At 41.2% G+C, this 22,663-nt stretch overlaps 1 protein-coding gene across 11 annotated transcripts in view; it reads right to left on the bottom strand.

The window, feature by feature from the left end:
- Positions 1-22,663, bottom strand: part of APBB2 (amyloid beta precursor protein binding family B member 2) — a 153,148-nt gene that overhangs the window by 75,110 nt on the left and 55,375 nt on the right. For all 11 annotated transcript variants that reach the window (XM_085322697.1, XM_085322701.1, XM_085322699.1 and 8 more), the window contains one exon: positions 21,783-22,583. In XM_085322697.1, coding sequence (XP_085178823.1) covers positions 21,783-22,583 — 801 coding nt within the window. The remainder of the gene's footprint in view (positions 1-21,782; positions 22,584-22,663) is intronic.

Below are 22,663 nucleotides of genomic sequence, written 5' to 3'. Positions count from 1 at the left end.
AGATATGCTAAATTAATTAGAGAAGATATGCTAAATTAATTAGAGAAGATAACAAACAAAAATAAAGAAACAAACTCCATTAAACAGTACAATATATAAAGAACACTGACCCTGAACGCTTTTATCCCATTTATTTCTAGTAGCGGGCTCGATATACACGTTTAAGTTGTTCAGATTTAACCAGAAACGCCCACAAGGCAATTTTTCTCCTCCCTTTGCATGCACTACAGCATAACGGGCAGTCCTGCCTCCCCTCATCGTCCACAGTAAGGATGGGCAGCCRGCAGCTCTCCTGAGCATCACAGCAAGAAGCATGAACGCTCCCGGAAACAAATGCAGCAAAAMATGCAGGCCGGTAGGGTGAATAATTACAAATCAGACAAGCCTGTCTAATTTGGGGAACATTACTTAATGAGGAGTGATATACAGCCAGAAGCTGGCCATTTGGCATCATCTTCCCTCACGGCATGCAACCGGTTGTCACAGCAACCCCGTGGTCCTCCTTGCCGAACTGCTGAACCGCTCGCATGCATGCCGGGAGCTCAGGAGGGGAAGCCTCAAACAGCTTCCAGGAAAAAGCACCGAAATGTGGAATTCACAGGGACAAACATCACCGGACACAGCTTCTGCCAAAATCAGTTACAGTTTTGACCACAYGCAATTACAAACCATAATCAGAAAAACCTTCTTAAAAATCTCAAAGAAGCTCGGGATGAGCTGTCAGAACTACACTTTTAATGCAATGTGGTCTTTATTACCGTATAAGCTATACTCACAGCTTACAGGCACACAAGGCACTCCACCAGAGATGATTAAACTGAAGGAGGAGAGAGGAAAGCAGATTTRTGAACATCCAGGAGAAACACTGAACCCACTTGTTCCAGTACCCTGACTTCTCCCTTTCAACCACCGACGGGCAAGCTGTTGACACAAGGACCAAAACACTAGCACAACAACAGAGGAGAACCTGGGGACAGGTTCCTGTGACAGGTAACTTGTGAAGGGACATGACTTCAGGAGAGAAAAACTATGCTTTCCAGGGAGGAAGGGAGAGAGGTTTGGGGAATTTCTAATTAGAAACAGTTCTTACATTCAGGAACCTAGGAAACCAGGGGACAACAGAAAGCCCCACGTACTCTCTGCCAACAGAGTAAGCTGCTGGTGATGATAACATGCATACAGACCGTTATTCCCCTACATCGTTCTCTGTTCCAGCTTGCAAGACAAAGCAATAATTTGAGGCAAGAAAGCTTCCCAGTCCTTGAATTAACTGTTGCTGACAGCTCTGGGAGAGTCAGGCCAGCAGACGATTCGCAAGCAGAGTTTGGGGAAGGAACGAAGCTAGGCTCAGAGGTGAAACMCACTGCTGGCTAGCCCAGGCTGATGTGGCCCATGCTGCAGCAGGCAGAGGCACGGCTCTGGGAAGGAGCCTCCCGAAGGAGGGCCTAGCCAGAGGGAGTGATGGCAACACTCCTCCAGATGCCTCCAGAGCAGCAATAAATGAGGGTCATGGGGAGGCATCTTGGCTGGCACCAAGGTCCACAAATCACTGTTTAMAGGTGATGCAGCAGGAGCATATCCTACAGCTCAGGCAAAAACTCTGAAGTGCGACAAGAGATCTCCACCTCAAGATTGGGGACTGATGATCATTAGAAGAATTCAGCAACTAAGAGATGTTCAGAGCATGCTGGCCAARCCAGGATTTGAGGCAGGAGCAAGCAGCTGCCCTCAGGAGTGGAACAAAARGGAGCCCCAAGCTGGAGAGAGCAGCATAGAAGTGAATGCCCTACTATGACTTAATGTCACAGTCCTCCACTCTCCTTTTTCCTCCCACCTTCAAAAGAACCAATCAAAAAAATAATCAATCCAGGAAAACCAAGAGACCTATCTGTTAACTTTGAGCAAGGAGCACTGTTTTCAGAGTAATTATCTGCAAAGAATATTTGACCTTTCAGTTTTATGTAGTGCTGGGTCTTGTGATAAGGTGCCTTTGTACAAAAAGTAGGGAAAAAACCCAAAGCCTAAAATAYTAGTGTGTAAGCAATCCCACCAACTTTGTGCTTAAATGGGATATACAGCCTTATATGTTATGTGAATATAATGCCTCACTACCTTGGAAGATTTCTGCTCCTCCTCTAGTTTCCACACTTAGAATCATTTGACTGTTGTAGTGAGTTACCCCTGCTCATACAAACACTTCATATACGACCAGCATTAATGAGTTTCTTGCTTACTTGAAATGCTAGTTCTTTATTCTTTCCACTAGATGGCAAAAGCTTTTTCCTTAAAAAAGGCAGTAGTCTAATGGAAGGCAGATGCCCCTCTAACGTGCTCTCAGTTCACTGTGACGGCACACCATGTTGCCCCTTACGTGACTCCTACGCCACGGAAAACTCTAAGCAACAAATAATTCATCCTAAGCAGTATCTTTGCTTCTCATCAGCACAATTCCTTTACACATCAGCAAAAGCGGTTTTGTAAATTGGCTTTCAGGGATAAAATAATCCAGTAGCAGCTTGCATCTACTTTGCATTTTTTTTGCATGACATCTCTTCTTCCCATGCCTTTCCCTACAGAAAGCAGGACTCCGCAGTATGTGATATTGTACTCTGGATTCGTACCCTATTTAACTACTTTATACTGTTTCAGAAGGGTGTCTTTTGACTGGTATGAAGAAGAAAAATTAAATAGCCATCTCAGAACAAGGGAYTGCTGGACTCGCACAGCAATTCCTGCATATGCACTGTAGCAACAGTAGGCACACTACACAACAGACCCAGTATGCACACGAAAATCCATCTTTGTATGCACCGAATCCAGCCCTCCTACATATAACTTCTCCCACTCCCTTATTCCCAGAAAATTCATCTGTCTCAGCAACAGCCAACTATTTGGCAGTAAACCAGGGAAAAGCAGCCCTACTCTACTGAAATACAGGGCCTGATTCTCCTGTCTCATCAATGCGAATCAATACATTATAGTGTCAAACCTTTCACAGAAGAGAGCAGTAACGATTTCATTCCGGGCACTGAACAAATATAATCTGGACTAAGCAAACAAAACAGCAAGAGTCTATAAATACCAATACCAAAAGCAGCTAAACACAGATGTCCATCTGACTTCAAGATGCAAAAACGCCTGCAGAACTGAAGAAAAGGCTACGGGAGGAGGAGCTCTGCTACGCAGCTGCCGTCCCTTTCTGCAGCCGGCGGACTGGGGGCTTCCAAGCCACCGCTGCCAACATAAGGCCTGCAGCTCTTCAGTCCCCTACACTGCCTCAATTTTCCAAGTAGGACCTGCTGTATCATCACGCTTAATTTTCAAGTAAGACTCTGACACATTAGGATGAAACATTGCAGAGCTCAGTATCTCCTGACCTATAACACTATGCTTTACTGGACTAGCTGTAGACACCAGCAGGGCCTCCTTAGACCTTGATTCAATTGCTAGCATTGCTTAAACTTGACACACACCACGAAGGACAGATCTTACTCTCTTGCTTCACTATGACACATTTGCCACCAAATCCTGGGACTGAAGAATGCCAGGAAGCTTGGAGTCCACAGTTTCTAAGACATTTGTTTCCACTGAGGAACAGAGTCTCAGTAGTTTAAAATTTTGTGACATTAGTGAATCTCTTTTTTCGTCTGTACCGCAACGATAGAAAGATAGAGCATGGAAGAAGGCATCCAGTTAGCAGTCAGTATTATCTTTTCCCTTGAGAATATGAACTGCAGAAAACAGAATTTGCATTAAAAGCGAGGTGCCAAGCAAATGATAATTTTGTTAATGTAAAATAATGTAAAAAAATGAAAGAACAATAGAGAGAAACAGAGGAAGGACTGTACTTCTCTGGAGAATATATTGCATGAATGCTTTGTTTTTTTAAGTTAGAAAGGAGTTCACATTAGTGGGTTTTGTGCTTATGATTGGCAGCCAATTAAAAGCAGTGAAGCTGGTCAGTGGAGAGCGATGCAGACATACAATTCAAATGATGGCTAAACTAAAATTGCTTTTTTTTTTTGACAGCTTCATTTACAGCAGTGTGCAAATGCATTAGAAAAACCTCTGTTTCAGAATTTAATGATTCAGTGAAAGTAGAGGATAAAATTGAGTTATAACCGAGTTACCCTGAAATTAAATGTTTTGCTTAGAGAACAGTAAAACTGGCAACAGCAGCTGTTTTATATTTTAGACAAAATGCTTGTATTTCCTCAGTTTATGCAGATAACACTGCTTCACGTATAGTACGGCAGTTGTTCAACAATAAATTTATCCTCACAACAACCCTGCGAGGCAAAAGGACACGAAACCCATCYCAAGCAAAGCGGAGGGGAGGCAGGGTGTTTGAGATGCGTTAAAGAACTCGCCCCGAGTCRTGCCCAGACTCTGCGTCCCTCTGGGGATCTAAGGGCAGACTCCCCCCGCCGCAGCGCCAAGCACGCGCGCGGGGTGCACCGGCAAAGCTCAGCCACCGTCCTTGCCTTGCAGCGGCTTCACGAAGCACCAGAAACCCCTTCTGCTCCACGCCAAGGGCTGCTCTTAGCTGTTATTCCTCATACTCCTACATACTGCAAAAAAACACTCCTACCACATCCTACCCTATTCAGTCACTTTTGTATCACCAATAAAAACCAAAATGTTACTTTTAACTATCTGTACATGGATTACATTTTAAGGCCATAGTCAAAGGTGCGTTGGAGAACTGAAGGCTCCTTTTGTTCTGTATAGAAGCCAGAGTCCTACGGTTTTCCCATCTCCAAATTTATTTCATGTTGCTAGAGTACTGAAGGAAACAGAGCAGAAGTTATTGTGGTAGAAATCATCTCTCTTATACTAGGTGCATACAAACATGAAATATTGCACAAGCAAAGGAAGCAGTGCATTGGCACTGAGGGCCTACAGCTTCCCTGCAAAGAAAGAAAAACGCTAAGGGAAAAGCTCAGGCACATCAGACAGCTAAGGCTGCTTTAAGGCCTTCTGAAACTAAATTCAGCTCTATTCCTGGGCTTCAAGCTTTGAAGTCCTTTTTTTCCTCCTACTCTAGCCTTTTCTAAAGGAATCCTGCTTCAGTTGAACTAAGTCTTCTGTCGCGCAGCGTGCAGAAAGCATGTAAGAAATTCAGCGTGCAGCACCATACAACCGCAAGGCTTTACGAACAGCRTGCTCTGACAACGGACGGGAGCTGCAGAAGAGCTGGTGGTGTTGCACTCGCCGTGGGAAGAACACCAACACAGCACAGCTCTCCTGCAGCCCCACAGTATATTTTCAAGTATTTAACATCACTACACTGGTATAAACCTTCAATCAATTTTTTACTCATAGCAAGTATCTTTTGGCATTATTATGCAAACTCTGAGATATAAAATGTCTTTGAAAGCATCCACCCAGCATAGGACAACTCCATTATTTTCATTCTCATATCTACTTTGTGGCATTCCAGCACCAGAAATCTGTATTTGCTTTTCATGGAGATGGTTTTATACACAGAACTGAAGCCAGATGCAAAAATCTAGAGCTAAGGAGACAGAACTGATGTCTTGGACATAATCAATCACTAAAAGAATTAAAAAGGAAAAGAAAATCAGAAAAATAACTGTGTCACAATTCATCCTAACAAGACTAACTTAGTAAACAGTGGTAATCAAACCTAACACACATCAGCTGGAGTCTTATGCTGAATTAGCATTGGAGAAGAGAAAAAGGGAGGGCTGAGAGTGCCTCAGCATCAAGGGCTAAACAGAATTCACCGCAGTTCTGCAGAATCACAGCAGACTTCCACCTGCAGCTCTCGCTTCCCGCYGGCTTGCTTGATGTAAAGTGTACTAGCAAAATAGCTATTCTTACTTTGAAAATCTAAAGACAAGCTCTCCTTTAAGCTAGAAACATGTGGAATGCATTAACTCCAAAAGCTTCCTTTATTGTGAAACCTAAGCTGCAATTTCTCCCCAAATAACATCTGCTTCTGAAAAACATAAACRTGACGATGTACAGTAAAAACAACACACAAAAGATCTCTAGCATATGGTATACCACAAGCCATCAAGATCTGTTTGTACTGTGGAAAAGACATGGCTAATTGTCACCACAAGTTATCACAGTAAAATATCAGCAGATGTAAAAGAAGTTGTGTGGCCCTTCCCTAGCTGAAAACAATATCTAATATTTGGTGAAAATTTTACAATTTGTGGACACGCCAAAGGGTTGCAGGTGGTCTTGGGAAGCAGGAGGAGAGGACTTCTCTTTCTGAATTTATATTCACCTTTATTGCTGTGGGGAAAAAAAACAAAGACTGCAAATAGGACCATAACCTGTTTTTGATTAATTTTTATTAAGTTCTTTTACTTTTCTATTCTACCACTTAAATGCTCACTTTTGCCACTCTGGAAAGATGAATGTCACTAAGAAGTTTTTGCAGAGTAACAGCTTGCTACTCATTAGCAGTTAAAAAAGACGGATATTGGAAACTAAGATCAAGACAAAAGTCATTACGTCAACTGTTCAAATGTATGCTGAAAATACCATGGGGCTACTGCAAGCACTTCCCTGTGCTCTATTATAAAAATGGGCATAGCGGAACTAGAAGAGATACGAAGACAGATAACAAGGACAGACACAAACAGGAAACTGCTTCTGCAGATGGAGAGACTGAGTGTAGCGGGACTCTTCAATTTGGAAAAGAAATGATGGGGGAGGATGGAAGGATATCACAGAAATCTGTAATATCAAGAACAGTGTGAAGAAGGTGAAGGAAATGATCATTCACTGGTACTTACTGCTTCCTATCACAGGAGAGGAAGGGGCACCTAATGAAATTACCAGAGAGCAATTTTATAACAAAAGGAAGTACTTTTTCATACAAAGCAAAATTAAATTGTGCAAATCATTGGCACAGGATGTTGTGGATGCCAGAAATATAAATGAGATCAAAAAAGAGTAAATAAATTCATGTTAGACAAGTCCATCAGGAGCAATTAGAGCAGCTAACATGAATGACATACCACTTCTAAAACTTCCAACAGCTGCAAGTGAAAAGGATATGGCCACTCTTACATGTTTGCGAACTACCCCGTGATGTCAAAAATGAGTATCCTCTGTAACTCGTGTAAAAGCGAGCTCTAACTTCTATTCAGTATACTGTTTGCATTAAAAACAGTGGATCTGATAGAAGTACTGAAAGACTTTAGTAAAAATAATCAAAAAATACACTGGGTTATATTAAAAGCCATGTCTGATGTGAGAATCCTCTAAGGGATGTATTCCCAAATGGAAAACCTATAATAAATACATTCTCTGTTCTAAGCAACTTTCTACCCTGAGATACACAATCACCTGATACGACAGCAACAACGAAGCAGTCATAGAACTGAACATATTATCCCTATACATTTTCCAGCTTCAATTTTATATTAACGTACATTTGAAAGGAAGATGTTATTACTTTTACACTAAACTGTATAGAGCATCTAAATGATGAAAATTTGTTTGCAGGTGAATACGTCTATCTGGCTTACATATCTTGATGAACAAGAAAAAGGGAACARTTTAGAAATAGTATGAAGAACAGTCACTAAGAGCAGACCTTATTCGGCAATTACTGTAGAGCACTCTTCTGATGCAAAATTGGTGAGGTGTGTTTACACATTAGTCGGGGAGTGCGGGAGGTTAACCACAATATTTTCCTTTATGTTACTGTATTTAAGTCACCAACTCCACTTAAACTACAGGTTTTACATATGTCAATCAGTACAGTTCAAAAGTGGTCCTATGTCAATAAATGTTTACAGTCATGCTTCTCATCATTTACATCCCAGAAAAATTAAGAAACAGAAAGCAGAAATGACAGTCACGTATTGGGTGTGAGATACTGGTTAGAAATCCACTGTTTCTGTCCTGATAATGAATTCTTAGTGAATCCTACTGCCTTCTGAAAATAGATTTAGCCCAGATAACACTGCAGGCAGCTCAATATACAACCCTGACATAGCATCCGTAAAGTGATGAACCAAAGGAAAAATAGTTGGGTCAAAATAACCTCATCTAGTGGCCTGTTGACCGACCCCTTTGCCACAGTTGTGCCAGAAGGAGAAAGCAGAAAGAGCTTTCTCCCTCCCCTAAACTTTGACCATCACCTTGCCCACTCCTTCTGAAGAACACTCCTGCTTACAGGGCTCAGTCGGACCGTACATTTGTCCTGCCTACAGAAGTAGCGGTCTAGCAAAGGAGAACATAACAGATCTGCTTTGCAGGCTCTAGGTATCTTCCTTCACCCGCAGCAAAGGTTCTGCTGTATGCCTGAATACACAAGAAGGGAGGTTAAAAAACACAACCATCAAATACTGTTACCAGTGTGTTTCAGGTGTGGCCTGCAGCAATACAACTTTGAAAATAGAAGTAAAAAAAATTTTTCTTTCTTTTTAATATTCCCAGTAAGTATTACACGGAAGCTAAAGGAATTTGGAAGCAGTGAATCTAACAGGCTGGTCAAACATGTATATGGCATCCCTACCTATCTCCTTTCCCTTTTTCTGGCAGAGATGTCAGAGGTAATCCATCACTGCGTATCATCCTAGGGAAACCACTCTTCCTTCCAAGTCAAAGCTTGTCAAGTGATTTTGTGCCATTACTTGTGAAATGTGTCGCACGTGAAGAATGGCCTCTCTCAAGTCAGAGACACCTGGACACCCCGAAAAGGCAGGCTTCCCCTGAGAAGCGCTAAGCACTCTGGACGTGCACCAGCTACTTCATGGATCGGGGCCTTAAATTAAAAATAAACCAAATGGATGAGGACAGAAGTCACTGACAGGAATAAAGAATGGGCAAATGCATATCTATTTACTCCCTAAGAAGCATTTTAAAGAAACTGTATTTTCCTTAGAAAGTTCCTCTTTTATATTACTTCCTATAAAAAGCTACCCTTGATATATTCAAAGTAAAGCAATTAGGAGTATAGTTGCAAAAGTCACATTCCAACTATGATACGAAATCAACAGAAATGTAGAAAAAAGGTTTTCTATTAGTGATTATGCATTCATTTTGATAATTGCATTGGGGACTTATTTCCTATTCCTATGCCAAATATAATTTTACAAAGCCCAACACACACATTTTAGCAGAAAACACAATCCCATTGGAAAACCCCCAAAACTTCTTATTCTCTTCCAGTGGAAGCTAAGCACTAAAATATCTATTTTTCTTACATTTTCTTTCTAGTCTTCTGATTTCTTCATCAAAAAGTGTTGTTTATGTTTGAGCACAATTAACCAAGGGAAATTTAAATAGTCAGGAGACTACAAAGTTCCTCAGTCAATCTGCTGACAGATAATAAGGATAAAAAAGGGAAAGTCATTACTCTGGTTTAGCTAAGTGCTAAAGAAATTAAGGTAGATTGTGTTTAACACTAAGTCTTATCTTGAAAGTCTGCTGTGGCTAAAGAATGTGCTTGCAAAAGAAATCTTTCTGCAAAACCTCACATAATTTTACAAAAGCCCAAGGAGAACACTATTCCTTATTACTAGTTTGCTTTTGGAAGGAGTAAATGCAATTACATTATCTAATTTCAGTTTCATAAACAAAGAAAAAAAGTTGCTTGTAGTTAGGTTTAGTGTGGATTAGCTTTCTGATAAAAGTTTGGTCTCCGTCCTTGCCATCTTGATTGATTGAGGAGCAGCAAAACTGTAGTTCTGTTCATTTAAAATGAACAGAAAAGATATTCATCAACATTCTTTGACAGGTAATGATCAAATACTGCCATTAAAATGCCCCATATTTCTGACCCCCAAAACCTCACTCAGTCCCTCAAAAGTCACTTTACCTTGTACTTTAGAGTATGAGTAGGTGTACTACTGTCCTGTTATCTAGGCAGCTTTTTTTAAAAAAGTGATTCCCAGGAGAAGGATTAGTGACATGGGAAGTAGAAAATAGATGTCCTGTTCAAAATGGATTTTAAATCTACGTAAAAACCTTCAAGCTCTGTGAATCACAGATCTAAAATATCACTTGCCAACTCATCACTTAAATGATGAGCACACTAAAATACACATAATATAGTATTTACTCTCCAGCTCAAGCTTTTGTCAGCTACCAGCTGAACTTCAGCTGAGCAAAACTGTTATTAATAGATAAAACAACTGTATTGGACAGCCACAGCTAAAATGACGTTACCAAGCAGCACAGCTATGAAAAAGTAAAATACAAAAGCAGCGTTACTTACAGTTACTAGATGCTCCCATATAGTTCAGCCTGCACTGATCTGCTACCAGCATCCTCTGTTTGTTATATGTTTGTCCCAACAGCTTCATACTCTCCTTCAGTGCAGCATTTCCAAAGCAGTGTCCAATTCAAATACGGGAAAACACACTGCTCTGTTTAAACAGACACTTGCTTAATTAGTCTAACAAGAAACGGTGCTTTGGGTGGGAGAAAAGAAAAACCACCGCTGTTCAACTGCCGGTAGATGTAATAGGAGAAACACCACATGTTGATCATGTAAATGCCTGTCTTTTCTAATAAGCCAGTAAAAAAAATGAGAGATTGCTCTAAAGGAATCAGAGCAGTGTGTGCATACAGTGCCTTCTCTACCAAATTGATTCCAGCTTGCAAGACATTGATATATCTTCTGACTGATTTCTGCTCAGGAAACAAGCTTTTGAAGCAGTACTTTCAGCCCACAAGCCTTTAGATATCCCTCGTATAAAGATTTAATCGGCTCAACTTTGGACCAGAACAGCCTCTCACCCTGCAAAATCAACCCCTGTAAAATATCTATTTTTTTTTTCTTACTTGCCTATATTAGCACGAAAAGAAAAGGTTTAGAAAAATGTATGGCAAAGATCCACTCTTTGAAGACAAAATTCTTCTTACGGCTGCTAACCTTCAGCTCCCCAAAGGTGCACTGCAGCAATGGTAGAAATTGATTTAGTTAAAGGCTTCTATTAGCGAGAGCACTGCTCTCATCAGAAAGTCCCTCCCCTTGCTATAATCAATAATTTAAGCAAAGCCAAGAACCATGTCAGCCAAAATGATTGGGGTAACTGACTTTTTTTTTTCTTGTAGAGTAGAAGTAAAATTAAATTAAAGACTGAATGGGAATATATTCTAATTTAAAAACTAATTTGGACAATCTTGAATTGCGCATGCTGGCTGAGAAGGTTTATTTTTGTTGTGGTTCTTAATGAAAACTTCTCAAGTTCAGGAAAGAGACAAAATCTGCCTCTGAAAAAGTGAAAGAAACCATAACCTTAGATTCAAAGTTTTTTATTTTGTTTTGTTTTGTTTTTTTAATCTGCAATGGTTAGTTACGCGCAAACAAGAAATCCGCTTTACAGAGCTACAACTCTTACCCACTCCTCCATTACAGCAGTGCTACCTTGGTACTGTCAGTGTGCGGCAACTAAGTTAATAAATTTCTAAATTTAGCCCTGAAGTATCTCAATCCGAAAGAATTAAAAAAGAAAACAATAGGAAAAATGAGTTTAGTTAATAATAAATTATGTCACTGTTAAGGAAAAAAATAGTTTCATTAAGACATACTTTCATTACTGAACAGTTCAAGGCTTTTACTTGAAAATCATATTAAGTAATAAATCATTCCAGATTATCAAATGATGTATGTATAAAATGAATCACAAAAAAAATACAGTGGGGGGGGGGAAATCCCCATAACACAATACTCTACCAAAACAGATTCAACTTTCAAGTGCCCCAGAGACACTATATGCGTGGCGCAAAATTATACGCTTCAGGCGTGGGGTTGTTCTCCCCCTCCCCGGATTTCTTGCGATGGAAGTACCGTGGATAAATCCAACATAAGGATACACACTGCTGCCTTTAGAAATCCAGATCTCAGACACCACAGGAAACCCAGCTAATGTCATTACCTTGAGCTCTGTGGTATCCTGGTACTGGACATTTGCAGCCTAATGCTGAGCACCCAGAGGCTCCATAAATCTCAAAATCAAGCAATTAACTCTTAAAGGCAAATATATGTGCTTCACGGGATTGCTTAAAAAAAGGCTTCATGTCCTTTTGGGCAGGGACCAAAGATCCACTCCAAAGGAGGACCGAGTTCAGAGCAAGCTCCTTGGCTGCCTACCATGTCCCCTCGTACAAAAACATCTCCTGCAACAGAGCACCACAGCGATGGCTCGATCCGTCAGCCCGTCTTCTCTAGATGGAGCAGCAGTGAACCCAAGACGTCCCGCGGGACTATCCACTCCACCTCTTGGTGGTCCGTACTGTAGGTTTCTGAGCGTCTAACACCACAGCTAGCTACAGCACAGTTGTGACCTTGGGGACTTGGGACCCCAGTTCAGCTAATCCCCTGTGCTTAACGAACGTACAACTAAACTTCAGTCAGCTAAAGCTGACCCATGTGAGAGCTGATCAGATAAGGAATTGGTATGCTAAGACATCAGGGTCTAAAGGAGCCACTAACTTGGGGTGACCAAAAGAAATGCCTACAGGTATGAACTTACGAGGGCAAGGATGCAGGGAGAATCAGGTGTGTTCCCTCACCACACAGCCACCTCCTGAATCCGATCTAGGGCCTGAATCCAGCCCTGAGATAGGATTTCATTTTCTTCTTAAAGATACTTCAGCATTAAATAATTTTTATCCTAAGCTCCTCTGCTTTTGCCTGTTATAAGTTTTTAGAACTTCTGTATAAAACATCCCAATCTCAAGCACACGGAAAACAACAGAAAAGAAGTATCAACAATTTCTCTGAATAATCTTCAGCAGAATAACTGACCACAGGGTGCTGTCTCCCGTGAACACTGGGTGTCACAGGCATTGGCAGACAGTTGGGGAACAGAAGGAACGTAATCAGTCTTGCAGCGAGTTTCAAACTCTGTGAAATGGCTCTAGACTTGTCCACTCATTCAAACGCCCTAGAGATCACTGTCATCAGCGAGGAAAAAAAATATCCAGAAAGACACATTTTTAAGATTTCTCAAGTGTCACAGATAACCCTACTGTATAAATTCCCCAATAATAGTTTTTGGTGCTTTATTCCTTGACCATCCTGTTTTTTTGTCACTGTTCTTGTGCTAGTTGCACTTGCCTAGCCTGCTAATTATCAATATCTCTGTTTGCTTCAAGCTGCTTCTTACACCAGTTTTGCCCCAATTTGTGCCAATTATCACTGCAGTTCTTCTTCTGCTTCTTCCTCCAGTAGGTCTCTTTCCCTCCACAGCCTCTAGGTCACCTTSCCTTCTTCCTGCCCTTTTCTACATTCCTTCCAGCTGAGAATTGGTTCCATCTCTTCCTCAGCTTTCTCCTCAGCTCAGATTTTAGCCACAAAGAGGTCGGAATTACTTCTGAGCACCACTTCCAAAACCATACTGGTCATCCCAAGGTGTTGTATCCCTAGACAAATCACTGCTAGCCAGTCAATTGTGTGATTGACCAAATATTCAGGGCACCGCTGTAAATGACAACGGAGACTCGTTCTGCGGTGCGGTAATACTGTTCCTTATCACACCGACCACAGCTGAGGTACAAGAGCACGAGAGAAGGCAATTCAGGATTCAGCAAGGCTGAAAAGAGCTCTGGAGCTCACAGTCAGCGTACAGATCTATCTATATTTTATTATCTATTTTTCAAATACTCTTAAATATTCAATTTGCCCTAAGGGCCAGTGGTGCAAAGAATAAGAGTCCTTCAAAGGGTAACAATGATTTTTCATTCCCTTCCCTAGAAACTTCTATATCCCTTTATAAAGCATCAATCAGGTGGATTGAAATTTGGCCAGAATTCTATGCACCATTCGAAAGTGCTGAGGCAGAGGTTGGATCAATTTTGGTCATAATTTATCACTTTCATAGTTTTATGGACTGAAATTTTTTTTAGGAGGATAATCAGATACTAGTTAATGGTGGATTTTCTGCTGTGTATTTTCCCTCCTTAACATCCCTCTAAAAGAGTTATCAGACATTTCTTACAGAAAGATCCTGATTTATTCCGATTACGTTCTCTGTTTTCTCTTCTTTGGATTGCTTTCCCTCCCTATTTGCTTCCTCATCTGTCTGTTTGAAACTGAAGTCTTTCCTTGGTCTCCAAATAGAACTGAAGACACACACAATCCTAGGCAGAGAACAAGATTTTTCAACAGAAAATATTCAAGCTTGGGGACATGCTGGATCTGGAATAATACTTGTGCATCCCAGAAACAACATGAGCTTGAAAAGTTTCCAAAAATAGTTTGTCGATTTAATTAAGAGAAATTGTTAAGCTATTCAMCACTTCCAAAACTTGATTTCTCCTTACAAATGTTCAGAATATTTTCCCACRCTTTAATAATACACAGTGAGCCTTGTATAAAAGGAAAGTCTTAATATCTCTTAAATATATAATGTAAGCAAGCTACATTACACAACAATATAAGCTACCTTACGAGGCTAGGGAAAACTTGCAGTGTTCTGCAGATCTTGCAAACTGTTCTGCAGCCTCCACTCTGGTGGTAACACAATGCCAACATACACTTTCCCATGTTGTCTTGCCACAAGCTCTGCTTTCTGCGTGGCGCCCACCCTCGTCTTCCATCTCTCCCCCTCATGTATGCTATGTGTTCCAGCAAATGACCTGCATGCATTAGTTTAGTCCACAACTACATAGTTTATTGTATAGAACACATTCATTCTAAAGCACTCAAAATCATAGTGCTGCACTTACAAAAAGCAGTGTAATACAGATTATGTCCAAATTAAGAATTGTGTGCTTTACTACATTAGCAAGTAAAGGGTCCCTAAAAAACCAAGCCTCAAGCAAGAAGGGCAAAACAACTTCTTCACTTTCCATCATAGCCGGACAGAAGTTCAGCTAGGATAACATCAAAAGTAATGAAGCTAGGTCAGTTAGTATAGGTCTGTGTATGACATTACTTTAGCCAAAGCACTAAGCCAGGCATGGAGATGCTCCAGTAGCCAGTGTGCAACCATTAGAAGGCAACTGTCTTTTCTGATGGAGTGAACTCAAGTCTCCCCCGGCCCTGGAGCATTCAGCCAGAAGTGTCACGTTGTGAGAAAACTACATGAAAGAATATTAACTATATTTGAAATAATATGACAAAACACTCTAGGTCCTTCAGACACAGTGTAGCTGAGATTACCAAGAAGTGATCTTTAAAATAAAGCCAGACTCTGAGAAAGAAGAAATTCAATTTCTACACTGCAGGGTAAATGTTGCAGGTTCAATTCAGTCAGTGAATTCCTGCTTCTAGTGGTATCTGATATATGTCCTGCTTAGCCTGCAGCTGTTTTTCTGAAGAGCAAGTCCTAGCTCTTGTCTCGTATCTGCTACTCTGTGTGCTTGTCTTGGACACCACCAGGCATCTCAAGGGGCACTAGACTCCTAGGTTATACAACTGAATCAAGACCTGCCTGAGGAGGAAAATAAATGGCTCTGATGAAATAATCATCCTTCCTCTTTTTCTGTAAACAGAAGCATGGAAGTACATATGACTGTGCAACACGCCCTGGAAAGCCCCTTCTACACTCTTGAATCCTGGGTCTTGCAAATAAAACATGGGAGAAGATGCTTGTCACTATTGTATCAAACCACCTATCCTGTGACTCCCGAGTTTAAGCACATTAGTTCACCTTTATATACGTATTATTACTAAAGTGTCCTATTTCGAAAGGGTGCTGATCACCGTTCTTTATGACTGAAGCTTTGGGTTTCAAGCCAGAGTAGTTAGATATGAATTTAGACAGCTCCACTGAGAACTGCAATGTAAAACTGACCTGACCACACACTTCCCAAAAGTAGCAAGCAGGTTCCCTGTATAACTGATAGCAGTAGTGTATATTCAGATAGTCATCTTTCAGTGTATGATGATCATCATCAGGCTCAATTTATATTATGGTCTTCTACCAGTAGACCTGGATGTTAATCACTACTGTGAATGTTATGTAAATAACTGTGTGGTCTTCCAAGTTTTATTTCTTTTTAAGTGGTTTATTTTTCCTTCCCTACCCTTACCTATGCCTCTTAAAGGTGTAGCTAAGAGGTAGATAAACTTGGAATTAGTTACTCCACACACAGAAATATTATTACCTATACAAATACTTGGGGATATGCAGCAAGTCACCTTTACTGTTTGGTAAGCAGTAAGCATGTGGTCAACTCAATTCTAAGACTATGAAATATGACACCCCTTCTTGATACAAGGTTATCAGTAGCATGCAGGATAAAAAAAAAAAAAAAGACAGTTCAGTATTAAAAGTCAGCATGCCATCAGGMGGCATGGTTGGTATGAACTAGAGTCTCTTATTCCTGGAAATCAGTGAAAACTGGATGTTTACCTGGAAGTCCTACAACTGTTTAGATGGTAATATATTCTGTTCTCTAATATTATAGGACTTGCATTTATYTACAATATAATTGAATGTATTTCTACTCCCATAAATCTTCTTTTTGCACTCTGGAATACAGAAAACATTCTGTAGTAAAGAACATGCTCACCGTCTATATCAGATATAGGTATTGCAAAGGAAAAATGGAGCTTTTAAAGGACATTCATTTTAATCTTGCCAAAGATGCTGGCTAAAATCAGAGGCTGAACTGACCGTTGGTATAAATCTTTCTGCCTACTTCATGATTTGCAGTAATTGTTATTGTATTAGAGGGCTATCCTATCCAGATGTACTATTTCACAGTAGCAGGCTCTATTTGCAAGATTCAAACTCCTGGTCCCTAAGGGCCAGTCTCCTTGCTGTCATTTCTGCACTGGATTGAATCTGCYTATTTGGAACCAGCTATTAAACTGAAGTCCTGGATTTGCTCAGAGAACACTGGCAGAAATGCATTTAGTGTAGTGTGGTCACATACAGTGCTACCTGMAAACGGGAAACTTGCACTTCCGACACCTCTTTGATCCGCAATTTCAGCCAGGGATCACCAAGGCATTGTGCGAGCCAAAGGCTGGGAAGCCAAGGAGGAGGAGAAGGAGAAGGCCACCCCTGCTCAGTCTGGGGAAGCTCTGAAGTGAGCAGGGAGGGCAACAGCCCCGGAGTGGGAAAGCCAGCACCTCTCTAGCTGTTCTGCTCATCTCCCACAACGCGGGCAGCTTCCTTATCATGGGACTACCCCCTGTTCTTGTTCAAAAAGGTTCAAATTAAGATAAAACTGGAAATAAAACAAGTTCCTTTCTTTTCTTTTTTGCTCTAAGGTAAATGGAATTCTTTTTTTCTTTCCAAATTCTCATTCCAAGTTCATTGGATATTACTAAAGAGCTGCACTTTATCAAGGAGGGATAATAATGCACTGAAATTTTCTTCAGACAGCACAAAGTCTAGCAAACATACCTGCCTTCTACAGCCATTCTGTAAGTTTCATCCAAAAAAAGCCTCCAAAAGAGAATACTCCAACAACAACTTGATCTTTTAACTAGCAATACTGCCACCAGGCCCGTGCTTCGATTTGCTCTGTATTCTCTTTCTCCCTCAGACAGTGCAGCTAATGAAGGAGAACATCCCCGAGAAGCACTTCCATGAGCAGCTGAACTAACATAGCGGATTTGTGTCTCCACTTGCCTGAACAGATTTGCTGGGGCACTGTGGAGGTCCCAAAGGGCAAGCTGCTCCCCYAGTCTTCCGCTCCTCCGTTGCTGGGGAGCCCCCTGACAGCACACCAGGAGCGGGTGATGTCTGCAATGCAGCGGGCTGCCCAGACGGGAGGACTGATGGGGAAAGACCTCCTCACAGCCAGCATGGCCAGGCGCAGCTCTTACCGCTGAGGCAATGCCGACGGCAGTCTGCTTCGGACCACCTTTTACAGAAGTCAGACTGCAGCTTGAGAGTGAGGCTCCGTTTGGCACTACCACCATCCTCATCCTCCTCTAGGTCTGGGCTCCAAGGTGTGCGCTGCCTCCTGGTGCTTGAGACACACTTTATCTGCCAAATTTGGGCGAGGCTGGCCYATGGCTTACAAATAGGTAGGGATGAAGAAGGAAAGAAGAGGTAGATGGCRTAGTCACATCAGCTGTGTTCTCCTTGAAAATCAGCCTAAGGAAGCGGGAGCTGCCTGCGGTGCCGAGCGTGGGAGCCCAGACCTGGTGCCAGGAATGGCTGCATAGCTGCTTGCCTCAAACCCATGAAGGCTCAGCGCGTGCTAAGCACYTGGATGACAACCTATTGCTTTACTGTCTTTAATTGCTTCCAGCCTCTTAAATCTGCCTGGCCACTTTCATTCTCATTAAACCTCATTAATAAGGTTGGAAAGGCCCTAGTAATGCTACAAGTCCTGATAGAAATCTCTGAAGTCAATGTTCTTGCTAAGCAGGGAGTACGAATGATTTCTCTGGAGGAGAAAAAAGAGTTTCCTCAAGGCAGAGCTCCTATACCATACTGCGCTTGGGGTATCCTGTGCTCCAGGTATTAATGGACTCTCTTATGTTTGCTTAATAGCAGCATTATTAAGCAACAACATTAATATTTGCATAATACTGTTAACCAGAAATTGTTTTGCTTCTCTAAACTGGGCTGCCTTATGTTGCAACCTAATTCAGCAAAAGAGTTGAGTGTCTTGAAAAGACCTTTTCATTAGACCACAGATAAAAGTATCCTGCCTTAAGGAGAGCTCAGGAGGATCTTTTGTCTAAATAATGTCCCATCCCCCACGCACACAGTCAAGCTTAAGCGGAAGTACTGAAATATTTCTGCATCTGCAGGGTCTTTGAATTATGTACCTCCTTTAAGAAAAAAAAAAATTCAATTACCCAGGACTTGAATAATGAATTATGTTAACAGACAGAACAGGAAGACAAAACAATTCAGAAGACAGGAAAGAAGCATACAGTAATTTGATTTTCAACAGTCTTCTCTCAGGAAAAGAGAATGCTATTTCTGTAGCATTCTTGTGTATACCAAAATGCTAAATATAAAATCTGGGTTGGACATTAATAACTCTCTAGGTATGTGCCAGACCACATTCTTTAATGAATTAACTGTTCTTCAAACTGTACTTTTTTTTTCCTTCCCAGAAGCCATACTTCTACTGTCTCCTTTTCCATTTTTTTCTCCTTGATGCCTCTCTTCCTTTGCTCCCTAACATTTATTCCTGAAGCATGAAGGCAAGGGTTAGGGAGCATTATGCTGCCAAGGCCATATGCCACCACCTTCTCCCAATCCGATGCACCAGCTGTGAGGAGCCTTGGCTGGCAAATCACAACTCCTGCAGCTTAATGTAGGGAGAGAGGTTGAACTTTGCAGATCATCCACACCACAGTAACTTAAGCAATTTCTGGGAAGGGGATGGAAAAGGCACAGGTGATTACAATGCAAAGTACGCTGAACTGTTCTTGACTCTGCTCCAAAAAAACAAGTTTGATTCATTTACTCAACCTCTATCTTGTTTCTCATTTTATTACCCTTCAGAGTCCCTTTGAGACGCGATGTGTGAACTTACCTAGGGACAAGAGACAGACTGCTCAAATCTACAGARACACTGAAGCCCCTGAAAACATTTAGAAAACTTGCCCCAAACTGGATGTCTGGAGACCTTTCCATAATTGTTGACATTTTTGCTATTTCTGCAACAGCAGCACTGCTCTTCGTGCCTCTTTGCTCCGTTGTGCAGAAGGAGCTGCAGGGAAGCCTAGAAAGAGGCCCATATTACCACGCCCAAAGCTGTCCTGGCCTCTGCAGCAACCGGACACCTCCACATTTGATTTCTTAGCCCTCCTCTGTTGTATTAATTGACAAATCATTTTAGAAAGAAAATGAAAACACTTAACAATATAATTTTATCGGAGTGGAGGTAAATTCAAGATAGCTAATAATCTTATTAGTTGGATGTTTTTAAGTTTCAGGATTTTAAAGGACACAAATACTTAAATATAAGATCAGAGATCCAATCCAGTGTGACAGGTCCTATGCTCAGCTTAGTGCTATGCATTTGTCTGACAGTGACCAAGGGGAAGAGAAAGAAATACATCTACTGTTTTCATCTTGAAAGGCAATTTTGTTTTTCCCTTSGGTTTTTTGTTTATTTTCAATTCTTTTCTTACAGAGACTGAACCCTGSGATTCCTGGACAACTGCCCTGCCATAACTGTTTGTTTACAGTATGTTGCTTGCTAATATAATGAAGGTTGGGGACAATTTTAAAAAGCTCTTTTGCTAGAAGATAGGTCTTTATATTTATTTATTTATTTATTTTTAAGAGGAAAGTCCCATACTCAGCAGATGGAACTTCCCTTATATTTCTGTAGAGCAAATAAACCGCAACTTGCCTGACACTTGGTTAATTAAATAAGCAAAATAAGCACCTCAAAACAAGCGAGAAAATCCCCCTTTCCGAGTACAGCAGTAATACGTAGTTTGGAAAATAAACTTAAACACTATATTTTTTTTTTAAAAAGTTAGCTCATTTTAGGCCACTCTTGTTTAATTATACTACTTCAAATTATTCTAATTTAGTTTTCACCRAATATAAATTTTCTACCCACCGTTTTCCATTGCCAAATCTGGGGCAAGTATAAAAGAAACAGCTAGCAAACTCAACATTAAGTTATCTAAATATCTGCTATTGATGGTTTCTGAAGAAAATGTTATCAGCAATGTCACACACATTATACTGTGTATCCTGAGAAATAATATGAATGGCAACCTCAGTAAAYTGCCAACTTTTTCATTTTGCACACAAAGACAGGACCCCACAAAAATTACGTTTCTCTTTATAGCAAAGATCTGTTAAAGAKCAAAAGAAAGATCAAGGACCTCTTGTATGTCACATTTTGGAGATTCCATGCTGTGATTGAAAAAGACCCCCAGCATTATTAGAATCAGAGTCACTATTGTTATAACTAGGCACAACCTGAACAGTGTTGCGGAAGCCGAAGCCACACAAAGCAGCTGTGAACCTGGACCACCGTGGCCTCTGAACAGTACTACGCTGTAACAGCCCCAAGTCATCCTTGACACTAGGGCCGACTCTCTTCATTCTCCTRAAGTTGTATCTTTATATACTGGTATGGATATTAAAAAAGTGGCAAAGTCCATTAACTAGAGCAAATGAGATCTCTGCAGCTTAAAAAAAAAATAATACAGATGAGTTGTAAATCACAACACGGCCAGCACAGAAGTCAGAATTAACTGTTCAAATAATTAATGAGCCCAGGCTTTCAAAACGTGAGAAGTCACTATTTTAGCTTCTGAATTACTGTAGGGAACTGCTGCCCAAAAAATAAAATACATCAATTAAATGACTCAGGGTTTGCAAGGACCTTTTTTTTATGCTATAGAGGGGGTAGGGAGAGAACGACTTGAATTGGGAAAACAAAATCTTTGCTTAAGTTAAAATCCTAAAGAGCTCAAAAGCAACAYTTCTTATCCAGAAAGCTTTCTGTGTTTGTCATCTGCAGACAAACTGCAAGAGTTTACCATCCCGAGACAACTGTGTACTTCTCATACCACCTACCTCTTGACTAGAGAGGAGTGATTATAAACAAGCACAAGGCACAGTCAACATACTACTGATAGTGTTAAAGTAATGAAATTGCTTTAGTATCTCCTTAGGAGTTGCAGTAAAACCTAAGACCTGATTTTTAAGACTTGTCTATAKCATCTGATGGTGCCTTTTCTAAAGTAAAAATACCAAAGGAGACTGCCAAGTATGCCGCAATGGATGAGCTGTCGTCCAATACTTAGGTTTAGATGCAGCTCACTTTCCCCACCAAAACCATTCCCAAATTGTCTCAGCTTTTCCACTTGTGAGGTGAAAGGATTTAGCAACACATTTCTAGAAGGAGGACGGTGGCAAYAAGCAGCCTTTATTTTGTACCTGTTTCATCGGGCGAACTTGGGGAAGCACTGTCCTGCGACAGCGTTGTCCAGCTGGAGTCCTCGTCACTCGGAGCGAGGTTTTGAATCCTGTGTAGTGCGCAGTCTGTTTTGGCCCCAGTTTTAGGGTGGTCTTTCTTAGTCTCGGGACTTGAYGACACCATGGCAACTTGGCCGTCCTCTGGGCTCGACAGCTTGTTTTGTTTCCGGGGCAGGACTTCTCCGTTGACAAGAACGGTGGAAGCCTGGCTGTTGCTTTGCGCACAGTTATCTTCCATTGCCACAAAACTCTGTTCTAGTTCTCTAGTGGACGTYTCCAGATCTGCATAGTAATTTAGGAAGCTCTTGGTTCTCCTTGGCTGTGAAGGTAATATTTCACAGCCTGAGAAATCCTGTGGGATTGGCTCTTTACCTTCAAACTTCTCAGAAGTTATGTTTATGCCTGCAGTGGAACTGAGGTTTTTGTTGGGATCCTGCTGTCCCTGCTCTGCAGCTTTTCTGAGCTGGTTTTCTCCATTCTTCACCAGCTTTATATTGGCAGAGCTGTTCCCCAGAAGGGGCTGTGCTGCTGGATCAGAAAGACCCATGGCTGTCTGAATGTTAGTTAGTGCATATTTTTTCCTGCATTTTGGAGGAGTGCTGTTCTTGGTCTCTGTATGTTTGATTTCTGCATTCAACAGTTCATTATGAGAGGAGCGCAGGTTAAGGGTGTTCGGTGGCGTGGCGGGATTATTGCGATTCACAACGTCTGTCGTGCTGCTGCTTGCCATAAACGCTGCTAAAGCGTCCACACCAGAATCAACTAGAAAAGCAAAAGAAATAGTCATGAGACACACTCATTTTATATCACACTGTATTATATAGGGCTTTTGGTAAGGGGAT

Source organism: Rhea americana, unplaced genomic scaffold (genome assembly GCF_003343005.1).
Source record: "Rhea americana isolate MKP2758 unplaced genomic scaffold, rheAme1 scaffold_8, whole genome shotgun sequence".
In the NCBI taxonomy this organism is placed as follows: Eukaryota; Metazoa; Chordata; class Aves; order Rheiformes; family Rheidae; genus Rhea; species Rhea americana.
Note: the sequence above shows the minus strand (reverse complement) of the source record. Positions and strands in the feature narration are given on the sequence as shown.